Genomic DNA, 23,717 nt, shown 5'->3' on the forward strand with positions numbered 1-23,717 from the left:
TATCTCTTTTGATTCCTTCTTTGGCTCATTGGTTGTTCAGTAACATGTTATTTAATCTCCACATTTGTGAATTTTCCATTTTTTTTTCCTGTAATTGATTTCTAGTTTCATACCATCATTGGAAAAGATGCTTGGTATGATTTCAAGCCTCTTAAATTTGAGATATGTTTTATAGGCTAACATGTGATGTATCCTGGAGATGTTCCATGTGCACTTGAGAAGAATGTGTATTCTGTTATTGGATGGAATGTTCTGGAAATGTCTGTTAAGTACATCTGGTGTAATGTGTCATTTAAATCCAATATTTCCGGGGCACCTGGGTGGCTCAGTCGGTTAAGCGTCCGACTTCGGCTCAGGTCACGATCTCGCGGTCCGTGAGTTCGAGCCCCGCGTCGGGCTCTGGGCTGATGGCTCAGAGCCTGGAGCCTGCTTCCAATTCTGTGTCTCCCTCTCTCTCTTCCCCTCCCCCATTCATGCTCTGTCTTTCTCTCTCTCAAAAATAAATAAAACGTTAAAAAAAATTTTTTTTAATTAAAAAAAATAAATAAATAAATCCAATATTTCCTTTTTGATTTTCTCTCTGGATTATCTATTCAATGTTGAAAGTGTAGTATTGAAATCTTACACTTTTATTGTATTATTATCTATTTCTCCCATCAGATCTGTTCATATTTCCTTTATACGTTTAGGTGTTTTTATGTTGGGAGCATAAATATTTGCAAATGTTATACCTTCTTGATGAGTTGATCCCTTTATTATTATATAATGACCTTCTTTGTTTCTTATTACAGTCTTAGATTTAAAGTCTATTTTGTCAGATATACATATAGCCCTGCTTTCTTTTGGTTTACATTTGCATGGAATATCTTTTTCCATCCCATCACTTTCATTCTATTTGTATGCTTAGTGCTGAAGTGAGTCTCTTGGAGGCAGCATCTGGTTGGGTCTTATTTTATCCATTCAGCCACTCTGTGTCTTTTGGTTGGAGAATTTAATCCATTTACATTTAAAATAATTATTGATAGGTGTAGACTTAATACTGCCATTTTACTAATCGATTTCTGGTTGTTTTGTAATTTCTTTGTTTCTTTCTCTTTTGCTCTCTTCCTTTGTGATTTGATGACTTTGAATTTTTACCGAAGAGTTTTTCTATTGTTTCTCTGCAAAGAATATGGTCATGTGAATAATATTTTATCATCTTTCTAAAAATGGTACCTCTGTTACTATTACATAAATATAATGCTGACTATTGATCTGAAGTGATGATGTTATCCTTGAATGCACAATTTATTAAGAGTTGATTTTGGGGGAGGGTGCCTGGCTGGTTAAGTCAATAGGGTGTGCAACTCTTGATCTCCGTGTTGTAAGTTCGAGCTCCACGTTGAGTGTAGACTACTTAAAAATCTAAAAAACTTTTTTAAAAAGCTGATTTTTTTAAAGCAGAAGTTGGAGTTACCTCCACATTTTATTTTATTGGTTACATGTAAAAAATTTTAAAGATTACAGGCAGTAAAGGGGAGAATTTTCTTAAGAAAAATATACTTGGAATTGTTTCCACAAATAAAAATTCAGATAAAAGATAACAGACCAACAAAAACTTAATAGAAAACTAAAGTGTATAATTTTTAATATCTTACATCTTGATTTCTTTTAGAAGCTAGTGCTTAATTCTTATTTTCTTTGCTAAAATATTATGGCAAAAAGTCAGTAGACTTTCTTTTTTTGTTTCTACTTTTTACACAAGGAATCTCCCCAAGATGACTTGTTCTCCACTTTGTCATCTACTCTGTCCAGATCTAGCACTGTTTTCATGTAAATCAAGGCCTTATTCCCCCTTACAGTATTTTTTTTTTCATTTTTGTGTTAGTAGACCTCAAAGACAGAAAATAACAATGCTTTTGAAATATTGTCTTATTATTCTTATTTAATCGTAACTTTGGACTTATTGTAGAAAATTAAGAGAATATAGGTAAGTGTTTAATTTAACATAAATTCCACTAGTCATGGGGTGGCTCAGTTGGTTGGGCATCCGACTCTTGATTTCACCTCAAGTCACGATCTCATGGTTCGTGAGTTCAAGCCCCATGTTGGGCCATGTGCTGACAGCATGGAGCCTGCTTGGGATTGTCTCTCTCCCTCTCTTTATGTCCCTCTGCCACTTGTGCTCTCTGTCTCTCTCTCTCTCTCAAAGTAAATAAATATTTAAAAAATAAAATAAATCCCATTAGTCAGAAGTAACCACTATTTAAATCTTTGTGATTATCTCTCCATTTTTTTTCTATGCATATATATATACATATATATGCACAGAAAATATTTTAAATAAATGTAAAATCATACTATGCATGCTACTTAAATCATGTACATTTGCCTTGGTGTTAAATAATTATCTAGAACATAATTCATACATACTGTATACCATTGAGCAACTGTATCATAGTTTAACCATTCCCCTCTCTGTAGACATTTAAATTATTTCTAGTATTTTTAAGAAATGCTTTTTTAGATTAGCCTTTGAAAAATTTTAGATGACTAATTCTCCCTTTTCTGATTCATTTTCTAAAAGTGTTTTTCTGACAGATTCAAATATTAGAAGAGGAAGACCTTTAGAGTTAGACCTAAAATTGAATCCTGCTTCACCACACATTAGTTGTGTGACCTCAAACAGGAATATCTGATATAAAGTACCCTCACAGAGTAGTCTTCTCTTGATTCCTTTTTTGTTTTGTCTTGTTTTCAAGTACTTTGCTCAAGTATAATGCTAGACTTGAGGAACTTTGTAAAGGCATTTTAATGTTATTATTCCCTGGATAAAGCAAAGACAACTAATTTTTCATAATCAACTTTTGGCCACTAACATTCATTTTCTACTTGTCAGTTTTAATGTGAGGTTTTTTCACTCTCTTTTTCTCCTAGAGATAAGATTTCAGTTTCCACAGCTGACTGGAGTGCTTACCCTTGCTTTCTTTATTCATAATTGTATTATCACACTCTTGAAGAACAACAAGAATCAAGAAAATAATGTGAGTAATTGTCAGAGGAATTACATTTTGTTATTGGATCTTTATTCTTAAATTTAAACCATAGAGCAGTGGTCTGAGCAAACTTTTTCTGTAAATGTTTTGATGGTAAATATGTTAGGCCTTGTGGGCCATACAGTCTTTGTTACAACTACCTAACCCTGCTGCTATGTCATGAAAGTAACCACAAACAATATTTAAGCAAATGGATGGTGGCTGTGTTTCAAGAAAACTTTATTTACAAAAACAAACAGTGGGCCAGATTTCATCATGGACCATAGTCTGTCAACTCCTGCTGTAGAGTAATTACTAAAAAAATAAAGAGGCATGCTAATAGCCAACAGTGGTGATAAGTCTTTTTTATCTAAAAGATCATGGAAAAAATGAAACAAAGAATAGGTGGGACAAATGGAAAACAAATAGCAAGATAATAGATTTAAACCCAGCCATGTTGGCAATAACTTTAAATATAAATGGTGTAAATGCTGCAATTAACGGATAACAGACTGGGGATGCCTAGGTGGCTCAGTCACTTAAGCATCTAACCTTTGATTTCAGGTCAGGTCACGATCTCATGGTTCATGAGTTCAAGCTCCACATTGGGCTCTGTGCCGACAGCGCAGACCCTGCTTGGGACTCTGTCTCTGCCTTTCTCTCTCAGTCTCATAATAAGTAAAAACTTAAATATACATACATACATATATATGTGTGTGTGTATAATATATGTGTGTGTGTGTGTGTGTGTGTGTGTGTGTGTGTGTGTGTGTGTGTGTATGTATATATATTACACCAAACTGATTAAAATACAAGACCTAACTACAGTTGACCTTGAACGGGGGTTAAATAAAGAGTGCTGATAGCTACACCCTCCACCGCCATAGTCATAAACTTGTATATAACTTTTCCCCAGAGCTTAATTGCTAATAGCCTACTGTTGACCAGAAACTTCATTGATAACATAGTTGATAAACACATATTTTATATGTATTATGTATTTTATACTGTATTCTTATAATAAAGTAAGCTAGAGAGAGGAAAATGTTACTAAGAAAATCATAAGGAAGAGAAAATACATTTATGTTACTGAACTGAAACTGTTGGAAAGAATCTACATATAAGTGGACGTATGTAGTTCAAACCCCTGTTCCATGGTCAACTGTATGTGTTGTCTGGAAGAAACTTAGTTTAAATATAAAGATATGCCATGCAGACACTAGACATAAAAAAGGCAGGGTAACTGTTTTAATATCAGACAAAGTCAACTTTAGAACAAGGAGTATTGCTGGAGATAAAGAGCAACATTACATAATGATCTTTAGGGATCAGTTCATCAAGAAAACATAGTAATCATAAATATGTATGCACCCAGTGACAGAGCCTCCAAATAAATGGAGCAACTGTCAAAACAGAAAGAAGTAGACAAATCCGCAATTATAATTGGAGATTTCATTACCCCTCCCTTAATAATTGATAGAATAGAAAATAAATAAGGATATAAAAAGCCAAAACAGTATTAACCTACTTGATGTAATTAGCATTTTTAAAGGTCTTCTCTCAAGCAACAACTCAATGCACATTCGTTTCAAATGTTCATGGAACATACAACATAGACTATATGCTAGGAAATTGAATAAATCTCAATAAATTTAAAAGGATTGAAATCATACCAAGTAAGTTCTTTGACCACATTGAAGTGAATTTAAAAATCACTAACAGAAAGAAATTTCGAAAATTGACTAAATACATGGAGGAAATTAAATAACAGCTTCCTAAGTAAGCAATGAGTCAAAGAAGAAATCACAAGGAAAATTGGAAAGTACTTTGAGATTACTGAAAATGAAGGTACAACATAGCAAAACTAATGGGATGCAGCCAAAGCAGTGCTTAAAGGGAAATTTATAGCTATAAATATCTACATTAAACAAGAAGAAAGATCTCAAATCAATAACCTAATCTCTACCTTAAGATAGTGAAGAAGAGCGAACTGAACCCAAAGTAAGCAGAAGTTAAGGAGTTACTTGTGGCCTTGTCTGCAGATTCTGAACTCAGTTTGATGGCTTCTAACCATGTAAATGAAAACCATGGTGAAGCTCTATTAGAGGCCTATATAATTGTTACTGAAATAAAAAGGAAGAAGAGTTCACTGTGCCTGGGAATTCTGAGAAGGCTTCAAGTAATGTTTGGCAGAGTCATTTTGAAGCAAAAATCTAAGTAGAAGGAAGTTAGTTCTCAAATTAGAGCAAAAATATAAGTCAGGGTCTCCCATTTTCATGTTTACTATTAACTGGTAACACATCTGGCATATTGCCTGTAAATGGGATTGAGTAAATCTAGATTTTCCAAACTTTCTAATTTGGTGACCTTCAATTTGTTTTGATATGTAAAAATAGTATTATGTGATACCTGCCTCTCAGGGTTTTAATCACAAACATTATAAAATAGGAAAAGTATTTAACATGCTGTGGTGTACAGTAGGAGCTAGAAATTTTTTGTTTCTGTGCCCCTCCTTCTTTTTCTCCTGACATTACATACCGTGGATCTCTCAGCTAACAGGGGAAAGTATTTTCCCATGCAGAGTCTTTCCAGTACTTTAAAACTTGTTTTGTAATGAGAACATATTAATTCTTCCTATAATGTTAATAGGGTAGATCCCCAGAAAAAATATATAATCGAACCATGTCAATTCGTTCTTTATCTATTCTCTCATCACTGAACCAGATTTTAATTTTAAAACTGGCTTTTCACCAAGGGTTCATAGTAATACAAGAAAGTCATGTGTAGAATGTTGCTTCATTGTTTAATAAGAACCATAATTGGGATATTCTTTATTAAATTGCTTACCATCTTTCATGCACGGGCTGTAGAGAATTATTTCTTTGTGTTCAAGACTAGGAAAAGTTTCTCCTAATGAACTCATTATTTGACAAGGATCATATAACTACTCTTGTTTCTGTTTTTGCCATGACTTCTGGAAAACTTAAGAATTATCATTTGGTATACCTTTTCTTAGACACAACTTTTAGAGTTTTTATCTTTCCTCTCACATTAGATTTAGTTTTTATCTTGAAAATGTTTAGTCTCATTATACTTATACTTTTGTCATAAACAGTTTTAAATCTTCCAAGGGAATAGGAAAAATAATCTTATTTATCCTAAGTAAGTATTTGGAACTTTAGGATATAAGGGGAAATTGAATATATATTTTTAAAGTTCTCTACTTTTAAATCCCTTCCTTCTTCTTCACAAGTTCCCAGACTAATTGCCACTTGAACAAAGCTACCTACTCCAAGTTTTAGGAAGTTTATAAATATATGTGTAAAATATCTGCTTCAACTCTGCAGGAAATCTGTATATCTCATTAACAGTATGTTCCTTGGTGCTCACTAAGTCACGTATCTATACTAATCAACTCTTCTCACACCAACTTAGACCAAGTGCCCTAGAAACCCACTTGGTGAGGTGTAGAATTCTCATGTATTGGATCATTCTATCCATAAGGCTGTGCTTCTCAAACTTTACCACTAAAGTCTCCTAATGACAGAGAATACCTTGTATACCTGGGAATCTGTAGGTGAAGAACACAACTTCGACAAATTCTCATGTTTAATTTTAAGCATGCATGTACATTTTTATTGTACTCTAAATTATTTTGTCTTACTAGAAAAGTCTTAAAATCATGAGTTAAGTTATAAACAGACCTCACTTTACACACTTCCTATATGCATGACTTATAGTTACTTTGGTTTAGTTAAATTACCTCAGTCCCCCTAACAACATGGTTCAAATTCCAATTACCACAGGATTTGAACTATGAATACTTACATAAACTAGTAGCTACCTGCCTTTCAGTTCACAAATCACTACTGAAATAACAGGCATATGTCATGATTCATTACCATTCACATCACTTCTTTCAGAGTCTGTCAGAGATTGGTCACCACACATCTCTAATTCACTTTACACACAGACTGCCAAGCGGATGGTTGAGTTGCCCCCTTGTAACCTGGTCGTAAATCCAGATAATATTTTACAAAAATGGAAAATTGAGAGAGGGAATTGGCCAAAAAAGGTGAAAGTGCAATAATGAACACAAAGTGATAATACTGGAAATACAATTTGAATGAAACATAGATGGAGTCATAAAGGAAACATCTGCTTGTGGAAAGGTAGACACTGCTGCCATTTGAGACCCTCCAGATGGGCAGTCACAGGAACTTGGGGAAGATGAACCTCTCAATGTGAATGAAGGAAATGGTTGTGATGAGAAGAACGAAGTTGTTCCCGAGGAAGTGACACCAGCAGAAAACTTCACACTGAAAGAATTCTGAGATACTTCACAACTTTGAAAGCACAAAAGATGAAATGGTGGAAAGCAATGCAACCTTAGAAGGAAGGAATATGACAATTCACTAAGGTGTGGAAAAGATGGTTGTTGTAGATTGTAATTATACTATGAGAAGGAGGAAACAGTTCAAACTGTCCTTGGTAAGTTTTTACAAATAAATAAAACACTTTAATTCTCATTGTTTCTGAGGTTTTAAAATAGTATATTAAATAAATAGTACTTTTACTATCTTTTTCATTTCCTTTTAAATTTGTAACCAATGGAGTTTTTAATGTTTTGACAAAAGTTGTTAAAGATCATGGAACAATCATAATTTTTCTCATATATTATTGTGATCGCAGTGCACATTTTTTTTTAACATCTGATAATTTATTTCTTTATTTTTTATGTTTTATTTTTATTTTTGAGAGAGAGAGTGAGAGGGCAAGTGAGCAAGAGGCAGAGAGAAGGAGAGAGAGAGAGAGAATCCCACAATGGGGGGGGGGGGGGGCGGTATGGAGAGGGAGAGAGAGAAGCGGGGCTCACCCAAAGCAGGGCTTGACCTCACCTAATGTGGGACTTGAGATCATGACCTGAGCCACTGTCAGATGCTTAATGACTAAGCCACTCAGGTGCCCCAACAACTGATAATTTATTGAAATCATTGGTGTCAGTATCTATAATAGTGACTTTGACCACTTGATATTTAATAGTATCTGAAGGGCTAAATAATCTCTGAAGGACTGTGCAAGTCAGTGAGTGGCTTATGGATCCTCGTCTGGAAACGACTTTGGAAAATCTTAGGAATCTTAGTACCTTCTGCCCAAGGAGTTTTTCTTGTAGTGACTCTCAGAGTCCTGGTAGGCCTCTAAACTGGTTCTTTGATATTCTTTTCCTTTGTGCCTCAGATTGAGTCAGCATGAAGCTTCCCCAGGGAATATACATTGTGGCTGATTAGGGTAATTCATATTCGATTAATTCCCACCTCAGGTTTTTTGGGAGTCTTTCCAGTGTCTGTAAGCCATGGCTGCAGTGCACAACTTTCGGACTACTTGTTCCTGGGTGAGAGCGAACAGTGGTAAGACAGGAGCAGGTGGACCTCAGCTGTGCTGCAGCTGCCACCACATCTTCCTCAAAAAGGTGTCCAGGCAGATTTAGTCTCATCCTACTGTGAAAAGACAGGACAGCCTATACTTAGCTTTGCATTTCCTAAAACTCTTATGTAGAATTGCGTTTCTGGAAATGCACACCAGTGTATCTAGAGGTGAGCATTCCCCAGTGGGAGAAACTCAGCACTGCTCAGAGAGATAGACTCAGTTCATGGTTTCCCAAGGATTATAGAAGAGTTTCTGCCTTTCCTAGTGGAACACTCAGTGGACCTCAAAAATCTGTTTTTTTATGTAAATACCATAAAATGAGTTCTTGTTTCTGCTGAGTTTTGGGACTAGCACTTTGTAGAACTAGTATGTGAGGTTCAGCTGATAATATTTGACTCAAGTTTTATCCTTTGTAGGAAATATTTTAAAAAGTAAAAGCTTAAAAGTTTAAATGGTCGATGGTTTCTTACTGTCTTAATTGAAACTATGGTATGAAATGTGGTCTAGCTTTCAAAAAATCAGACTTCATGTTAACTTCTTAAAATGTTAGTAACTACTAACGATAAACATTTGTGAAGCACTTGGTGCCAACAAAATTCTAAACACTTTAAATACATGTAAATATATATACTCTCGTTTTGATTATACTGAAATTAGCTTATATACTTGCATAAGCTAAGCTAAATGGGTACTATGTTCTGAGAAAAAATTGGTCATTTGGTTTATTTAATGACTATACTTTTCAGTGGGTTTCAGTAAGGAATTTAACTCATAGAAGTCCTGTTAATATTATGATTTATTTTCTTGAGATTTAAGCCAGAAAATGTGAAGCTTGTCAGGGACTCTGACTTGTTAATATTAATATTATGTTAGTCATTCAGAGCTCAGTAAACAAAGGGTTGAAAGTAGAGAAGAAGGGGACGCTTGGGTGGCTTGGTTGGTTGAGCATCTGACTTCGGCTCAGGTGATGATCTAACCATTCCCAAGTTTGAGACCTGTGTAGGGCTCTATGCTGACAGCTCAGAGCCTGGAGCCTATTTCAGATTCTGTATCTCCCTCTCTGTCTCTGTCCCCTCCCCCGCTCATGCTCTGTCTCTCTCTCTCTCTCAAATAATAAACATTAAAAAAATTTTTTTAATAAAAGAAAGAGAAGAAGGCAAAAGAATAAAAGGGCCTCATTTTGTTCTGTATAAACTACAGTCGGACTTGGATGCAAAGACATTTGTGAAGGAGAGCAATGAGGCTCCTAAACAGGTGTAATGATCAGATTTTTCAGGTTTGTTAAGTTTGATTTAATTTCATGGTTTTTTTTTTTCACTAAACATAATTTTTTTTTATGTGTAGCTAAATGGGATATAATTTCTATTCTTTAGTAAGGCATTCCTTACCAAAAGAAAACCAAAAAAGTTGTAGAGTTGAAGATCATCCAACTCATTCTTTTTCTTTCTTTTTTTTTTTTTAAAGTGTATTTATTTTGAGGGAGCAAGAGTGGGAGATGGGCAGAGAGGGAGAGAGAGAGAGAATCCCAAGCAGGCTCCACACTGTCCACGCAGAGCCCAACTCAGGGCTCAACCCCGTGAACCATGAGATCCATGACCTGAGCAGAAATCAAGAGTCAGACGCTTAACAGACTGAGCCACATAGGCACCCCTCAACTCACTCTTTTTCATCAGAATATGTCGTCTCTGTAACCATCCGGAAAATGATCCTGGATTTGTGGACTAATCTCTTGGTATTTCCTTATGATGTTTGAATTAGAACGTACACAGTGCTTTTTGTTTGTTTGTTTTGCCTGTCTTTATTTAGTTTCACACCCTGCTAGTTCTTTAAAAATAATTTGAGATGGTTTCTATCTTAATTTGTTATTTACTTTTTGCTTCTTCATATTAATCTGTGTAGTTTACTTAACACTACGTCATCAGAAGTTTTGATGTAAACGTCTGGGGTAGGTCTGTGTGGTCAGTTTCTGTCATTTTTGTTAGTAAATGCTCCACTGGATAGTATTTTCACTATGAACAGTATGTGGAACAAATTATAAACCATAATTTGAGAAGCAGAATGTGCTTCCAGCACCACTTGTGCCTCCTTGTAAAGCTGGTCCTCATTCTGAGGTGGCGTTCTTCCCATCATTAATTAGTTCCCTACCATTGCCCTGCCAGCCATTGCTCATTCATGAGGCAGAGTAGGTTACCTAATTAATGTGTAGGATTCGTACTGTCATTTGTACCTCTTTTTAAACCTATTTTTTACTTTGAGACTTGCCTAACAGATAGCTTTTTTCTACCCTTTTCCAATAAATGGGCTTTTAAGAGGCTATATCTCCAGGCCAAGTACAGTGATGGCTTGTATTCAAGCCAAAGAATAACAAAACCCACATGTGTGCATGGTATTCATAGGTGGCATGTTTCCCAGGATCGTGCTAAACCTCAGCTGCTTTCATATTAAAACATCTTTTCTGTTCTTTAGAGTAGTTTCAGATGAAAACAGATATGCAACTCTTGACCTAGTTCTATTGAATGTACATTTCAACTACTATAAAATGGACTTTTCTGATTTTAATATTTCTCTTGCATCTCTGTGTATTCAGTTGTGTCCTTTGTTACTCATAACTTGTTACCTCTTTATCTTTGTTCTCTGTATTATTTACTAACTACGACACAAATGCATTCAAGACTGATCATTTCTCCATTGCAGTAGTAAGGGCATGCAATTTGGAGCTATAACATCTTTGATTTGAATGCTGACTTCACCAGCTACTTTCTTTGTAACCATGAACAAGTTTTGTAACCTTGCTGCACTAGTTTACTCATCTATAAAATGAAGAAATGTATCATACTTACATTTAATGAGATAATACATATAAAGGGCTTAGTGCATAGTGTAACACCTAGCCAATGTAATAACTGCCTAATAACTATAACCAGCTTAGTTATTATTTTTTCTGTACATTTACTAGGTTCTACCTGTGTGCCTCGTATTGTCCTGGGCATTGAGGATATAAAGACGAAAAAGACACAGTCCTTGTCCTCAGGGATCTCATAATCTAGTAATATGGAACAACTTATACATAGAAAAATTAACATAACAACATAATACAAGAACCATTAACCTTGGCTACTTTTTGGGTGTTGAGGGACATTTTGTTTCCACTTAAGATCTTTCATATTGTGAACATATATTACTTTTATAATAAAAACTAATGACAACTGCAATACACTCTAAAAGGTGCTGCATTTCAGATATGTATTCAGTGCTATAAGAACAGGAAAGCAGGGGGCACCTGGGTGGCTCCGTGAGTTAAGAGTCTGACTTCAGCTTAGGTCATGATTTCACAGTTGGTGGGTCCAAACCTTGCACTGGACCATGTGCTGATAGCTCAGAACCTGGAGCCTACTTTGGATTCTGTGTCCCCCTCTCTCTCTGCTCCTTCCCCACTCATGCTATCTCTGTATCTCTCAAAAATAAACATTAAAAATGAAAATTAAAATAATAATAATAAAAAGAACAGGAAAGCAGAAGGAAAAACTATCTGTTTAGGAAGCTCTTGCATCTTAGACTTTTCATCTTCATCAGACTGTCCCCAGAGTCTACTAAGGTACACATCTTTTTAGAAAGCCTGGCCAAAATAATGTGGCAATTAGGTGCTATTATATAGGCTGAAGACTGTATAGCTGTCTCTGACACAGCCATCTTGGCCTCCCGAGATTTTGCATTTTATAAGACTACCTCTGTTTTTGACTGGTGTTGAGTAGGTTGAAAGTAGGACTTTTTTTTCTTTTAAGTTTACTTATTTATTTAGAGAGAGAGCACGCAAACATGCAGGAGGAGCAGAGAGGGAGAGAGAAGATCCCAAGCAGGCTCCATGCTGTCAGCACAGAGCCCGATGTGGTGCTCAAACTCATGAACCACGAGATTGTGACCTAAACTGAAACCAGGAGTCAATCACTTAACTGACTGAGCCTTCTGGGTGCCCCAGTGGTAGAAGGACTTTTAAACATCATAACAGGAGACTACTACCCTTTGCTATGAAAGTTAGAGTTGCCAGATTCATTTCTGTTCATCTTATACAAGACCATGAGACAACCTTAGGAGTGACTGAAGGCTAGCCTGAAATGGGCCCTAGGCTTCGTGAACTTTAAAGAGGAAAGACTCTGAAAGCCCCCTGGAGTTTTGGTAAGCCACTCCTTCCGCAACCCTAAACAGTTAGAAGCTTTTTGAGAATGCTAGAATCATCCTGCATAGTCTAAGCTCCTGTAGCTTCTTAGGCCTGTCCACCATGTAGTTCAGGGTAGAGAATCCTGGTTTGTTTTCAAGTTGACTGTCTACTTAGACCTAACATTAGGATTTCTCATAGTTTGTTACTTGCTTTTAAGTGAATTTATCAACATTCAAGTTTATAAGTTTCTACTATTGCTCAACCCATTTAAGGAAAGAGTCATCCAAAAGATCAGTAATGTTCCTTAATGCCAAATGTTCACTTTTCTTATAGTGTTATCAAACTAAAGTAAAATTGTATATAATTTTTTTCTTATCTGTTTTCTTAGCTTTCAAAGCAATTTGTGTTTAAAATGAAAAATGAATAGGCTTCTTGCCATAATTTAGTTGTGCTGAATTGTTTGGCTGTAACTTTAGTGGTGATGGAGACCAGATTCGTGAGCTGTGGGATCTGTTCTGTTTGGATCTGACAGCTGGCTGCGTTAAATATCTTGGAGCTTTTTACTTCATATGGGGGTAGGAGGTCAGGAGGGTAGGAGCAGCAGTGGAAGAAAGCAACCCACTTGATTTAATATGCTGCATTTGTTTACTGCTTCCAATAATAACATTGTGCAGCTGTTTGAACAGCTGCCTTTTGATTTCCTTTTGTTTACTGTTTAGGTTTATTAAGCTTGTCTTTGATACCTGCTTACTGTCTGCTCTTTAACTAGCATTTCTTCTTTATTAAATATATTTTTTAATGTGTACCAGTTTCTTTCAGCCTAGGCATGCTTTGATGGTTTAACACAGTCATTTTACTAAAAGAAGGAATTTTAATTCTGTCGGTCATACTGAAGATGGCTTATTTTGCTTTCTTATTGTCCCTTAGCTTTATTATTTTTAGTGAAATGTTTTTATAATTAGGTAAATAAATTACCTTAGAAATTAGTCATAATGTTCTGTTGAGTCACCACTTATGTTAATTTACTAAATCTGCCAACTTGTAGCTTAATCTGCATACTCCAAAATAGTAAAAAAAAAAAAAAAAGTCAGGTTAATTGTAAAGTATGTGAATTTTGTTTTATTTAGTTTCTGTGAACAGATTGGATACCTGGAAGGCACATACACACAAACACACATAGCAAAAAGATAAATCTTGTATTTATTTGTCAGTTTTCTTATTTAGTCTATTCAGGCAGACTTAACTGCAAATTTATTCAGTATCATGGGAATTTTGTTCTCTTTTTACAGGTGAGAGACTTGTCCATTGCTTATATGCTGGTGACATTAACCTACCTCTATATTGGAGTCCTGGTTTTTGCTTCATTTCCTTCACCACCATTAACCAAAGATTGCATAGAGCAGGTAAGGCACTAGGTACCCTCTCTTTGTGATTGTTTATACATTCATATCTGCAAAGCAGGCAGGGTGAGACAGTAGCAAGATACAATACCAGACAGACCTGGGTTTGAATACCATCTCTACTATTTACTGTACATGTGAGAATTTAGGCACCTTCCCTATCCTTTCCGAACTTCAGTTTTCTATCCCATGAAGCAGTGTAATACATACACCATAGATTTTTAAAGAGATTCTTGAGAAAGCATACTGTATGCTGGCCTCTTTTGGCACTCAAATAGATGATTCCTATTGTGTGCATACTATTATTATTGTTTGGAAAACTGTTACTAGTGCTATTCATGAATTTATAAAACCTCCACTGAGAATACATTCAATCTCCTTATTTTGCAAAGCCCAGATCTGGAAATGTCCTGGATAATCTGATGTCTTTGCTCATCAGTCCCCAATAATAGGTCTAACACTCATTTTGTACTGCATGGCAGCCAGTAAAACAAAGAAAGACTATTTAACCATTAAAAAGAGAGGGAAAGACAGAATGAATAAAAGGAAAAAATTACAAAAAAGTTGCTATAAGTAATACTTTATTTGATTTGGCCTATCATAAATTTAGGAATAGTATAGTTTCTAGTTTAATGTGACTGACTGACAGATTTCTCACAAAAATAGCATTTTACAGATGGCTTTTTTCTAGTCTCCAATTCCTCCAATAAGAAATTCCTCCAATAAGAGTGTTGTGGAATATACAGTGTGATTTATTATGGATGAATTATAAGAGTTATTTCAGCATAATAACATTAATAATGTTCTCATCTTTATAAGAGAAATAAGTTTGAGTTATTACTGTTACGATAGCTTGAAATGTTCTTCTCTTGATTTCCTTGATTCCAGAAGTTCTTTGGCAGGAAGATGCTTGCTGAAAATTCCCCCAATGTGAACAATCCCATATAAAGGTCACTCCCTTGGGAATAGGAATAGCTATGGTATTCTTATTTGAAAATTAAAAAAAAAAAATTCTGATTAACTTTTTTTTAGATGCCAAACTAAAATGGATAAAATCATGACAGGAAATAAAAATAAATCCTTCTTTTAGTTATAGCCTGCAAATAGTAATGATACAAGGTGATCCAGAGCGAAGGGGAAGGTTTCTTTGTCATTTGTTTTAATGTCAAATCAATTGAAGACTGATACTTTTGTAAAACTGAATAAAAATGCGGCAATGTCAAATTTGTATCAAAGTTTCTAAACACTTATTTCAATTTCTGTACTTGGTTCATCGAAGAATAATAGTTAATGTAAACAGTTTGTGGATGAGCAAACCACAATTTGAGTTGCACATATGTTCAACTCAAAATGTCAAAAACAGACATTCCATTATATAAATTTGTATATACTGAATTGATTTTTAACATTACTTCATTATCTTTCTTGGATTAGAATTTTTTAGACAACTTCCCTAGCAGTGACATCCTGTCCTTCATTGCAAGGATATTCCTGCTGTTCCAGATGATGACTGTATACCCACTCCTAGGCTATTTGGCTCGGGTTCAGCTATTGGGCCATGTCTTCGGTGACATTTATCCTAGGTAAGGGCTCCTCTTCTCTTGGCCAGCAAGATGTGCCAAGCAACAAATGACTGTGCAAACAGGTCAGTTTAAAATGTGACTGATCCTTTTGCTATAAAAATTTGCCTAATGAAAATGGTTACTAAAGATAGGTCACTGGTGTTCTTTTCCCTGAAGAGCTTTAAAATTAGAAGCTACTTCCTTGTCCAGATTGATTTAAAGATAATCCCCTTGGGGCACCTGGGTGGCTGGCTCAGTCAGTTAAGCATCTGACTTCAGCTCAGGTCATGATCTCAAGGCTCGAGCCCCACATCAGGCTCTGTGCTGACAGCTCGGAGCCTGGAGCCTGCTTCTGATTCTGTGTCTCCCTCTCTCTCTCTCTGCCCTTCCCCCACTCACACTCTGTCTCTCTCTCTCAAAAATAAATAAACATCAAAAAAAATTTTTTTAATAAATAAATAAAGATAATCCCCTCTAGTTTAGTTATATTAGCTCTGATATCAGTTATGTTTATCTTACGTTTTAGCTGCCAATTTATTTACACATTGCCAGGAAGTTAATAGTATATAGTACCTGTATTGGCAATGTATGGCTAATGAGAAGCAACTCTTTTATTTTAGTTATTGATTATTAATATTTACTCATATATTTATTAACATTCATGCATTAAAAAAATTTTTTTAATGTTTATTCTTGAGACAGAGAGAGAGAGATGGAGCATGAGCCAGGGAGGGGCAGAGAGAGAGGGAGACACAGAATACGAAGCAGCCTCCAGGCCCTGAGATGTTAGCACAGAACCCGACACAGGGCTCAAACTCATGCATGGACCGTGAGATCGTGACCTGAGCTAAAGTCGGATGCTCAAACGACTGAGCCACCAGGTGCCCCTAACATTCATGCATTTTTACATAAATCATAATTGTTTAGAATTGAAGGTGAGATATATAACAAGTTTAAATTCCTATTTGTTCCTGTAACTACTGCTATAGTTTTCAGTCTCTTATTGGTGATAGAGCAGTTTTGAGTCCTTTTGAAAATCTGTTCAAAGCTAATCACCCTCATCCAAGAGAAATTTTCATAAACTGCTTCAGTGTTTCCCTAGAACTTCATGCTGGATTCCTGGTTAAGTCCTGCTAACATTAAGTTTTAGTATAGATTCATCCTCTTAAAAAGTACCTAGTCCTAACCTATTTTACTTGAAATAAATGGTCTTAAATGAAGAAAACTTTCATACAAAAAATTTTGTAATTACATTTACAGTAACCAGCTAAAACAAGTCTTCATCAGTTCTTCTCCAAAGTGAACTAATGCAGTATTTTCCCTCATTCACTAAATAATTAATATAAATATGTTTGTTTAAAAATAAAAAATCTATGAAAGCAAAAGTCCAGAGGTACCAGGTCTCTAGCATTGATAGTAGCAACAGCTACAGTTCTAACATTGCTCATCTTGGATTTCAGTACATACAAGACTCCTATTGTGTTTATACCCTGTGTTGTATTTACATTCACCAGAATAAAATAAATACAATGAAGACATAGATGAAAAAAATTCTAGGTAAATGAATTATTCCTGTTTTCTGCCATTATTTTACATAATGGTGGCTATTAGAATGTTTTTTCTTCTTGGAAATAGTCTGAAATTTCCCTTTCATGTTCACATTGCATTTCTTTCTCTACCACCAGGAACACACTACCATTTATCCTGCAGTTACAAGTCCTCTACAGACTGCATGATTCAGAGCATACTTTTTTGAGCTCAGTACCTCCTTTATACTCTTAAAGTTTATTGAGAACCCCCAGGAACTTTATTTACCTTTTGTGAGTTATATCTATCAATATTTAACATATGAAAAATTAAAACTGAAAAATTTTTAAATATTAATGAATTTATTCAAAAAACATTAGTAGGGTGCCTGGGTGATTCAGTCGGTTGAGCATCCAGCTTCGGCTCAGGTTATGATCTCATACTCCGTGAATTTGAGCCCCACGTCGGGCTCTGTGCTGACAGCTCAGATCCTGGAGCCTGCTTCAGATTCTGTGTCTCCCTCTCTCTACCTCTACACCCCCCAAAAGTAAATAAGCATTAAATAAAATATTTTTAAAAAGCAATAATATAAAACTATTACTTGTTTTAAAATAACATATTTATGAAAAATAATTGTTTCCCAAAAAACTTTTATTTTACATTTTCCAAACTTTTTAAAGTTTTATTTATTTAAGTAATTTCTACACCCCACATGTGGCTTGAATTCACAAGCCTGAGACCAAGAGTCACATGCTCTTCCAACTAAGCCAGCAAGACACCCCACATTTTCAAAACTCTGATTTGCTAGAAGATAATTGGATTCTCCTACCTTCTGCATTCAGTCTGTTAAAATATGTTGTTCTCATTAAAATCTATGAAGAAAATCTAGCCTCACATAGACATGTTGTTGGAAAAGCAATCTTTTAATAGCCTTTTCAGACTATTGTGCATATTCTTCTTTGATACTTTGCCAAATTTTAACAAGTGGTAGTTTCCTATAAGTTAGTCAAATCAGAAATTCAGTTATATTAAAACCCATTGGTCTGTCTTACACTTTGGATCCTTTACCCGTGATGTTTTTGTAACATCATGTTTAGTCACCTGGAAAATATCATTTCACTGATTTCTGCAGATCTTCCAAATGTTGACACACTTCCTTATAATATCAAAACCCACTTTCGTAATATTGCCACCAATTTCATTATAAACCTCTTTAAATATTGAAAAACTGTCAAACTGAGGGTGGCAAGTACAAGCTGTCCAAAATTCTAATTTTTACTTGAAAGCTCAAATTTTATCATTGACAACACATACACATGTTTTCCTTGAAGTGACAAGATCATAAGCTTTCATTTTTAAGAAAATGTCCGTCGGGGCGCCTGGGTGGCTCAGTTGGTTAAGCGGCCGACTTCGGCTCAGGTCATGATCTCGCAGTCCGTGAGTTCGAGCCCTGCGTCAGGCTCTGTGCTGACCGCTCAGAGCCTGGAGCCTGTTTCTGATTCTGTGTCTCCCTCTCTCTCTGACCCTCCCCCATTCATGCTCTGTCTCTCTCTGTCTCAAAAATAAATAAACGTCAAAAAAAAAAAAATTAAAAACAAAGAAAAAGAAAATGTCTGTCTAATATCCGAGTCTGAAGAACCACAGTTTGTCTGCCTTTCAAATAAAAATAGCATTCCTTGGAAAAAACGGCTAGGTTGCTCTCCAGCTCAGTTGCACAAGTACTTTTCCTCAAGACAACCAATATACCTCACCGTGCAGCAGATAAGCTGTATTATGTACTTCCTGTTTAATCACACAGAATAGCAAAAAGGTGTGTGTCGAAAACATGAAAGTTAATAAAACTAATAACTTTTACTTTTTTATGAAGGATTTGCTTGAGAGTGTTTTGCAATAAAGCATACAGTATAGAATACAAAATGGTGCAACTGTCTATCCATGCTAAGGGACCAGCAGTTTTACCTACAATTGCTTTTGCAAAGCAAGTAATGCCTTTTATGATTTGAAATTAATTTTTACCTCAGTGACTTCCTGAAAAGGTATTGGGAACTTCCCTGGGGTTTGTGGTTACACTCAGAACCACTTCTTTGGAAAATACACAACGTTATTTCCTATTATAACACAGAAATAACAAAAGAGCCATTGTCTCAAAGCTCTGGAGCAATTTTTAAAGTTGGAGTTTCTAGATAAATAATAAGATCTGGAAGCCTGAATACCTTTGTAATTCATGAGGATGTAGGACTAACTGCTTATTTGTATAAATATTTTTCCTTATTCTCTATAATCTTTATTGGGTTTTAATTACCTTCTGATAACCTGGGCTCACAAGGTTGCTTTAAGGTATAAATTTGGCTTTTAAGAATCAACTTTTTGGGAAATGGAGTTATTTCTTGAGCATCAAATTTTATGTCCATTCTTTTTCTTTTTCTTTTTCTTTATTTATTTATTTTGAGAGAGAGTGAGAAAGAGCACATGCATGGGAGGGACAGAGAAAAAGGGAGAGAGAGAATCCCAAGCAGGCTCCACGCTGTTAGCACAAACCTGATGTGGGGCTTGAACTCAAGAACTGTGAGATCATCACCTGAGCCAAAATCAAGAGTTGGATGCTTAACCAACTGGGCCATCCAGGCACCCCTACATTATTTTTCTATTCATTATTTTCTATTCACTGAATATCTTTAAGTGACTGAACCTGAAGGATGAAAACCTGCCCGTTTTGCCTTTTCCCTTAAAGTAAATAAATACTTTACAGAAAAACACATAGAAAGTTTGTTAAATACAGAAAAGGGGCAAAATTACTCCAAATCCCAAATCATAACACAATTATTACTGCCTTTTTAGTATATTTCCTTCTGATATCTTTTCAAATGTTTTCAGATTTTCTGTAGTAAAAATCTAGCTAGCTTTTTTCCAAGTTGTCTAGATGACTTTTTACCATCTAGGTAACAATTATAAGTTATTTTGAATACTTTTTAATATATCCCATCAGTTAAATTATTACCTTGCTGTATATCTAGGATACTTCTGGTTTTGCCACAAATATCTTGAAGTTAATGACTTTTTCATATTTTTGTTTATTAAGAAATTCCAAATGCAATTATAGACCAAAGGGTGTGAACTCTGATACATACTAGTTTGTTCTGGCAAATCTTAGCCTATTCATATATTTACACAAAAGGACCAAGGTCACTGTCCTGTCACTATCATTGAGTACTATCATTGCCTTCAATTTTTGCTGCAATTTTATTGTCAAGTTTAAGACATTTTCATTTTAAAAATATTAGTAATGAATTTTATTCTCATATTAATGGTTATAATTTGCCTGTTTTTATTTTTATCTTTTCTTCCAAACTCCTCAACTTCTAGCATTTTCCACGTGCTGATTCTTAATCTAATTATTGTGGGAGCTGGAGTAATCATGGCCTGTTTCTACCCAAACATAGGAGGAATCATAAGGTACAGCCTATAAGGAAACTCTGTCCCTTCATATATTGGCCTTTATTTTTATGGTTTTCCTGTTGATATTGTCATTGTTGTTGTTAATTTAATTATATGAAATTATTGTATTTAAAACTGGTAACATTCAAATGTAGTTCTCTGCTGTCAAAGTGCTCATTATCTTCCATCACTGCTTCTTCCTGATTCTAGAAGCCCCGTTATCCCTTGGGCATCTTTCCCCTTCTCTTTTTCTTTTATACCTTTTTCTCTTTATACAAGATAAAAAATTTTTTATATAAAATCTGTAACTTCTTGGAGTACCTGAAGATCTCTAGTATGTTAAGGCTGTGTTCTAAGTTTTTAAATCCATTTCTATCAAGAACATGTTTCACTGTGAGTTGCAGTCAGAGAGTAAGAGTTGAGATGGGAGTTTAGATCCCATATGGCTCTTTACTTAATATATTTTCTCTAAAAATGTTGTGATGGGTTGAATAGATGGGGAGTGAAGTTGTGACCTCACATTCTCATGGAATACTGGGCTGATTTCTCTTCCTTGACTATAGAAAGCAGGGCTGAGTCACTTTTTTGAAGACCCTTACCTAAGAAAGTAGCAAGAATCAGGAGAGAGCATTGGCCTGATGCTTATTGAATATAATGGATTTTCAAGTTTCTGTTAAGCTAAGGATAGGGTAAAGAAGAAGAAAGTGCGGATCTGACAGTCTTTTGTTGAGGTATTTTTGTTACTATCTTTGATAATTATGCTGAACACCACAGAGATACTCATCTGTTCTCCTTCTCAAGCAGATGCTAGCAGTCCTTCAAAGACTCAGAATGCATAATTAGTTTATAAAAGATCAAAGATAGGAAGCCTGTCTCCAGATGTTTCTGAGGAAGCAGCCACAAACATGGAGACATAGAAGAACTATGGAGATTGGAAAGATGCATAAAAAACTCTGTCAAGCAGATGCTATAAAGATGAACAGGAAATAATATTTTATATTAGCTTAGCAAGTAAAATGTTTTCAACTGACATGCATTATGTCTACAACACTTGAATCAAAAATAATTTTGTTGCCTTATTAGACTAAAGAGGGTTTAAATGGTACTATATTTACCTTAATTGTAAATCAGCAAAAACAAAATGCAAGATTAATATTAATCCAAAAAGTTTTTATTTCACAGGTATTCAGGAGCAGCATGCGGCCTGGCCTTTGTATTCATATACCCATCTCTCACCTATATAATTTCCCTCCACCAAGAAGACCGTCTGACATGGCCGAAATTAATCTTTCACGTTTTCATCATCATTTTGGGCCTGGCTAATTTGATTGTTCAGTTTTTTATGTGAAATACTCAATGTTTTCTCAAGATCTTTTGTGGTATTTTCAACTTTGACAACAATTCCACATAAATTCACTTGTAAATGGTGTTATTGCTGTAATTCTAAATGTTTTCCTAAGATAATTTGGGGGAAAAAAAAAGGAAATGGAGGTCCATTAATAAGTAATTTTGATTAGAGTGGAAAAGGGGGCAATGATCTTTATCTCTTTTCATATTCACCACCTCCTCATTCTCACTGTCTTTTCTGAGTAGAAGCGTAAGCCCTTAGGAAAAATCACGCTGGTTTTTGCTTTTACAGTTTTAAGGTGCATAAGTTTATTTTGACTACAGTAAAGATTCTCAGGGTGTCACAGCAACTATTGCCAGATGCTATTTCTGTTTTATGTTTGAATGTATTCACTTTCATTTTATTACTTGCTAGATCATTTCTGCAGTTTGTCCAAACATTTACTGTTTGGGACAGTAAACCAAATACCTCATTTTTAAAAAGAAATTTCCATGGCATCAGTGTTAATAGAGTGAACTCTTAACTGCATCCTTAATCTCTGTTTAAAAGAGAGAAAGAATGTCAGTATAGGCTTTGTGGTCATGAAATTTACACAAAATAAAAGAACTGGGAGAGTTTATTGCTGTCTGACTCCTTTTGTTTCTAATCTAGTACCAGTGACTTAGGTCAGAATTCTAGTTCCCCCAGCCACATTTTGCATAGGAACCAGTATGGTTGTCTCCATCAACCCAAGAGGACTCTTACTTTTTAGATTTCTGAGCATTGCATAGGATGTCATGACAGGACCAATGGGGAAGAATATAGGAAACCTGGCAAAGAATGTCAGGTGCATGAGTCCTTATAAGAGAGAAAGGAAATGGAGAAGGGACTGGAAAAGTGAGGCTTCCTTCCTAGTGTGTTGGGGATTAATCCAGGAAACAATTAATTCTGTTTGAGGTAAGACTTCCAAGAACTGGTTCCCCAACCACTCCACCGCTTACTTCTTAAATGGCAGAGAAGAGGTTAAATCCCTGAATCTGAGAAAAGGATTAGGGAGTCCGAATTTTTAAAAAAAAAATTTTAATGTTTATTTATTTTTTGAGAAAAAGAGACACAGAGCGTGAATGGGGAAGGGTCAGAGAGATAGGAGGACACAGAATCTGAAGTGGGTTCCTGGCTCTGATCTGTCAGCACAGAGCCCAATGCAGGGCTCAAACTCACAAAGGGTGAGATCAGACCTGAGCCAAAGTCGAATGCTCAACTCACTGAGCTGCCCAGGTGCCCCCTCCTTTTTTTAAAATTCAATTAGTTAACATACAGTGTAGTCTTGTCTTCAGGAGCAGGGCCCAGTAATTCATCTCTTACATATGACACTCACTGCCCATCCCCACAATGCCCTCCTTAATGCCCATCACCCATTCAACCCATCCTCCCACCCACCTCTCCTCCAGCCACCCTCAGTTTGTTCTCTGTATTCAGGAGTCTCTTATGGTTTGCCTCCCTCTCTGTTTCTATCTTACTTTTTCTTCCCTTCCCCTATGTTCATCTGTTGTGTTTCTCAAATTTCACATAGGAGTGAATCATATGTTATCTGTCTTTCCCTGACTGACTTATTTCGCTTAGCAAAATATAATCTAGTTCCATCCATGTTGTTGCAAATGGAAAGATCTCATTCTTTTTCATGGCCGAGTAGTATTCCATTGTATATAGGTACCACATCATCTTCCCCTATTCATCAGTCAATGGACATTTGGGCTGTTTCCATAGTTTGGCTATTGATAGTGCTGCTGTAAACATTGGGGCACATGTGCTCCTTCAAATCAGCATTTTTGTATCCTTTGGATAAATATCTTGTAGTGCAATTGATGG

At 35.5% G+C, this 23,717-nt stretch overlaps 1 protein-coding gene across 9 annotated transcripts in view; it reads left to right on the forward strand.

Annotated features, from left to right (window-relative positions):
• SLC38A9 (solute carrier family 38 member 9) overlaps nucleotides 1-22,486 on the forward strand; it is an 83,837-nt gene extending 61,351 nt beyond the window's left edge. For 8 of the 9 annotated variants that reach the window (XM_060635773.2, XM_060635770.3, XM_060635769.2 and 5 more), the window contains 5 exons: nucleotides 2,917-3,023; nucleotides 13,887-14,000; nucleotides 15,432-15,580; nucleotides 20,450-20,539; nucleotides 21,704-22,486. In XM_060635773.2, the coding sequence (XP_060491756.1) occupies nucleotides 2,917-3,023; nucleotides 13,887-14,000; nucleotides 15,432-15,580; nucleotides 20,450-20,539; nucleotides 21,704-21,869 (626 nt within the window). In that variant the 3' untranslated portion in view covers nucleotides 21,870-22,486. Of the gene's footprint in view, nucleotides 1-2,916; nucleotides 3,024-13,886; nucleotides 14,001-15,431; nucleotides 15,643-20,449; nucleotides 20,540-21,703 lie in introns of those variants that run through there. The other variant, XR_009611037.2, reaches the window with a different exon arrangement.
• Nucleotides 22,487-23,717: the final 1,231 nt, after the last annotated feature.

Source organism: Panthera onca, chromosome A1, assembly GCF_046562875.1.
Source record: "Panthera onca isolate mPanOnc1 chromosome A1, mPanOnc1 haplotype 2, whole genome shotgun sequence".
Lineage (NCBI taxonomy): Eukaryota > Metazoa > Chordata > Mammalia > Carnivora > Felidae > Panthera > Panthera onca.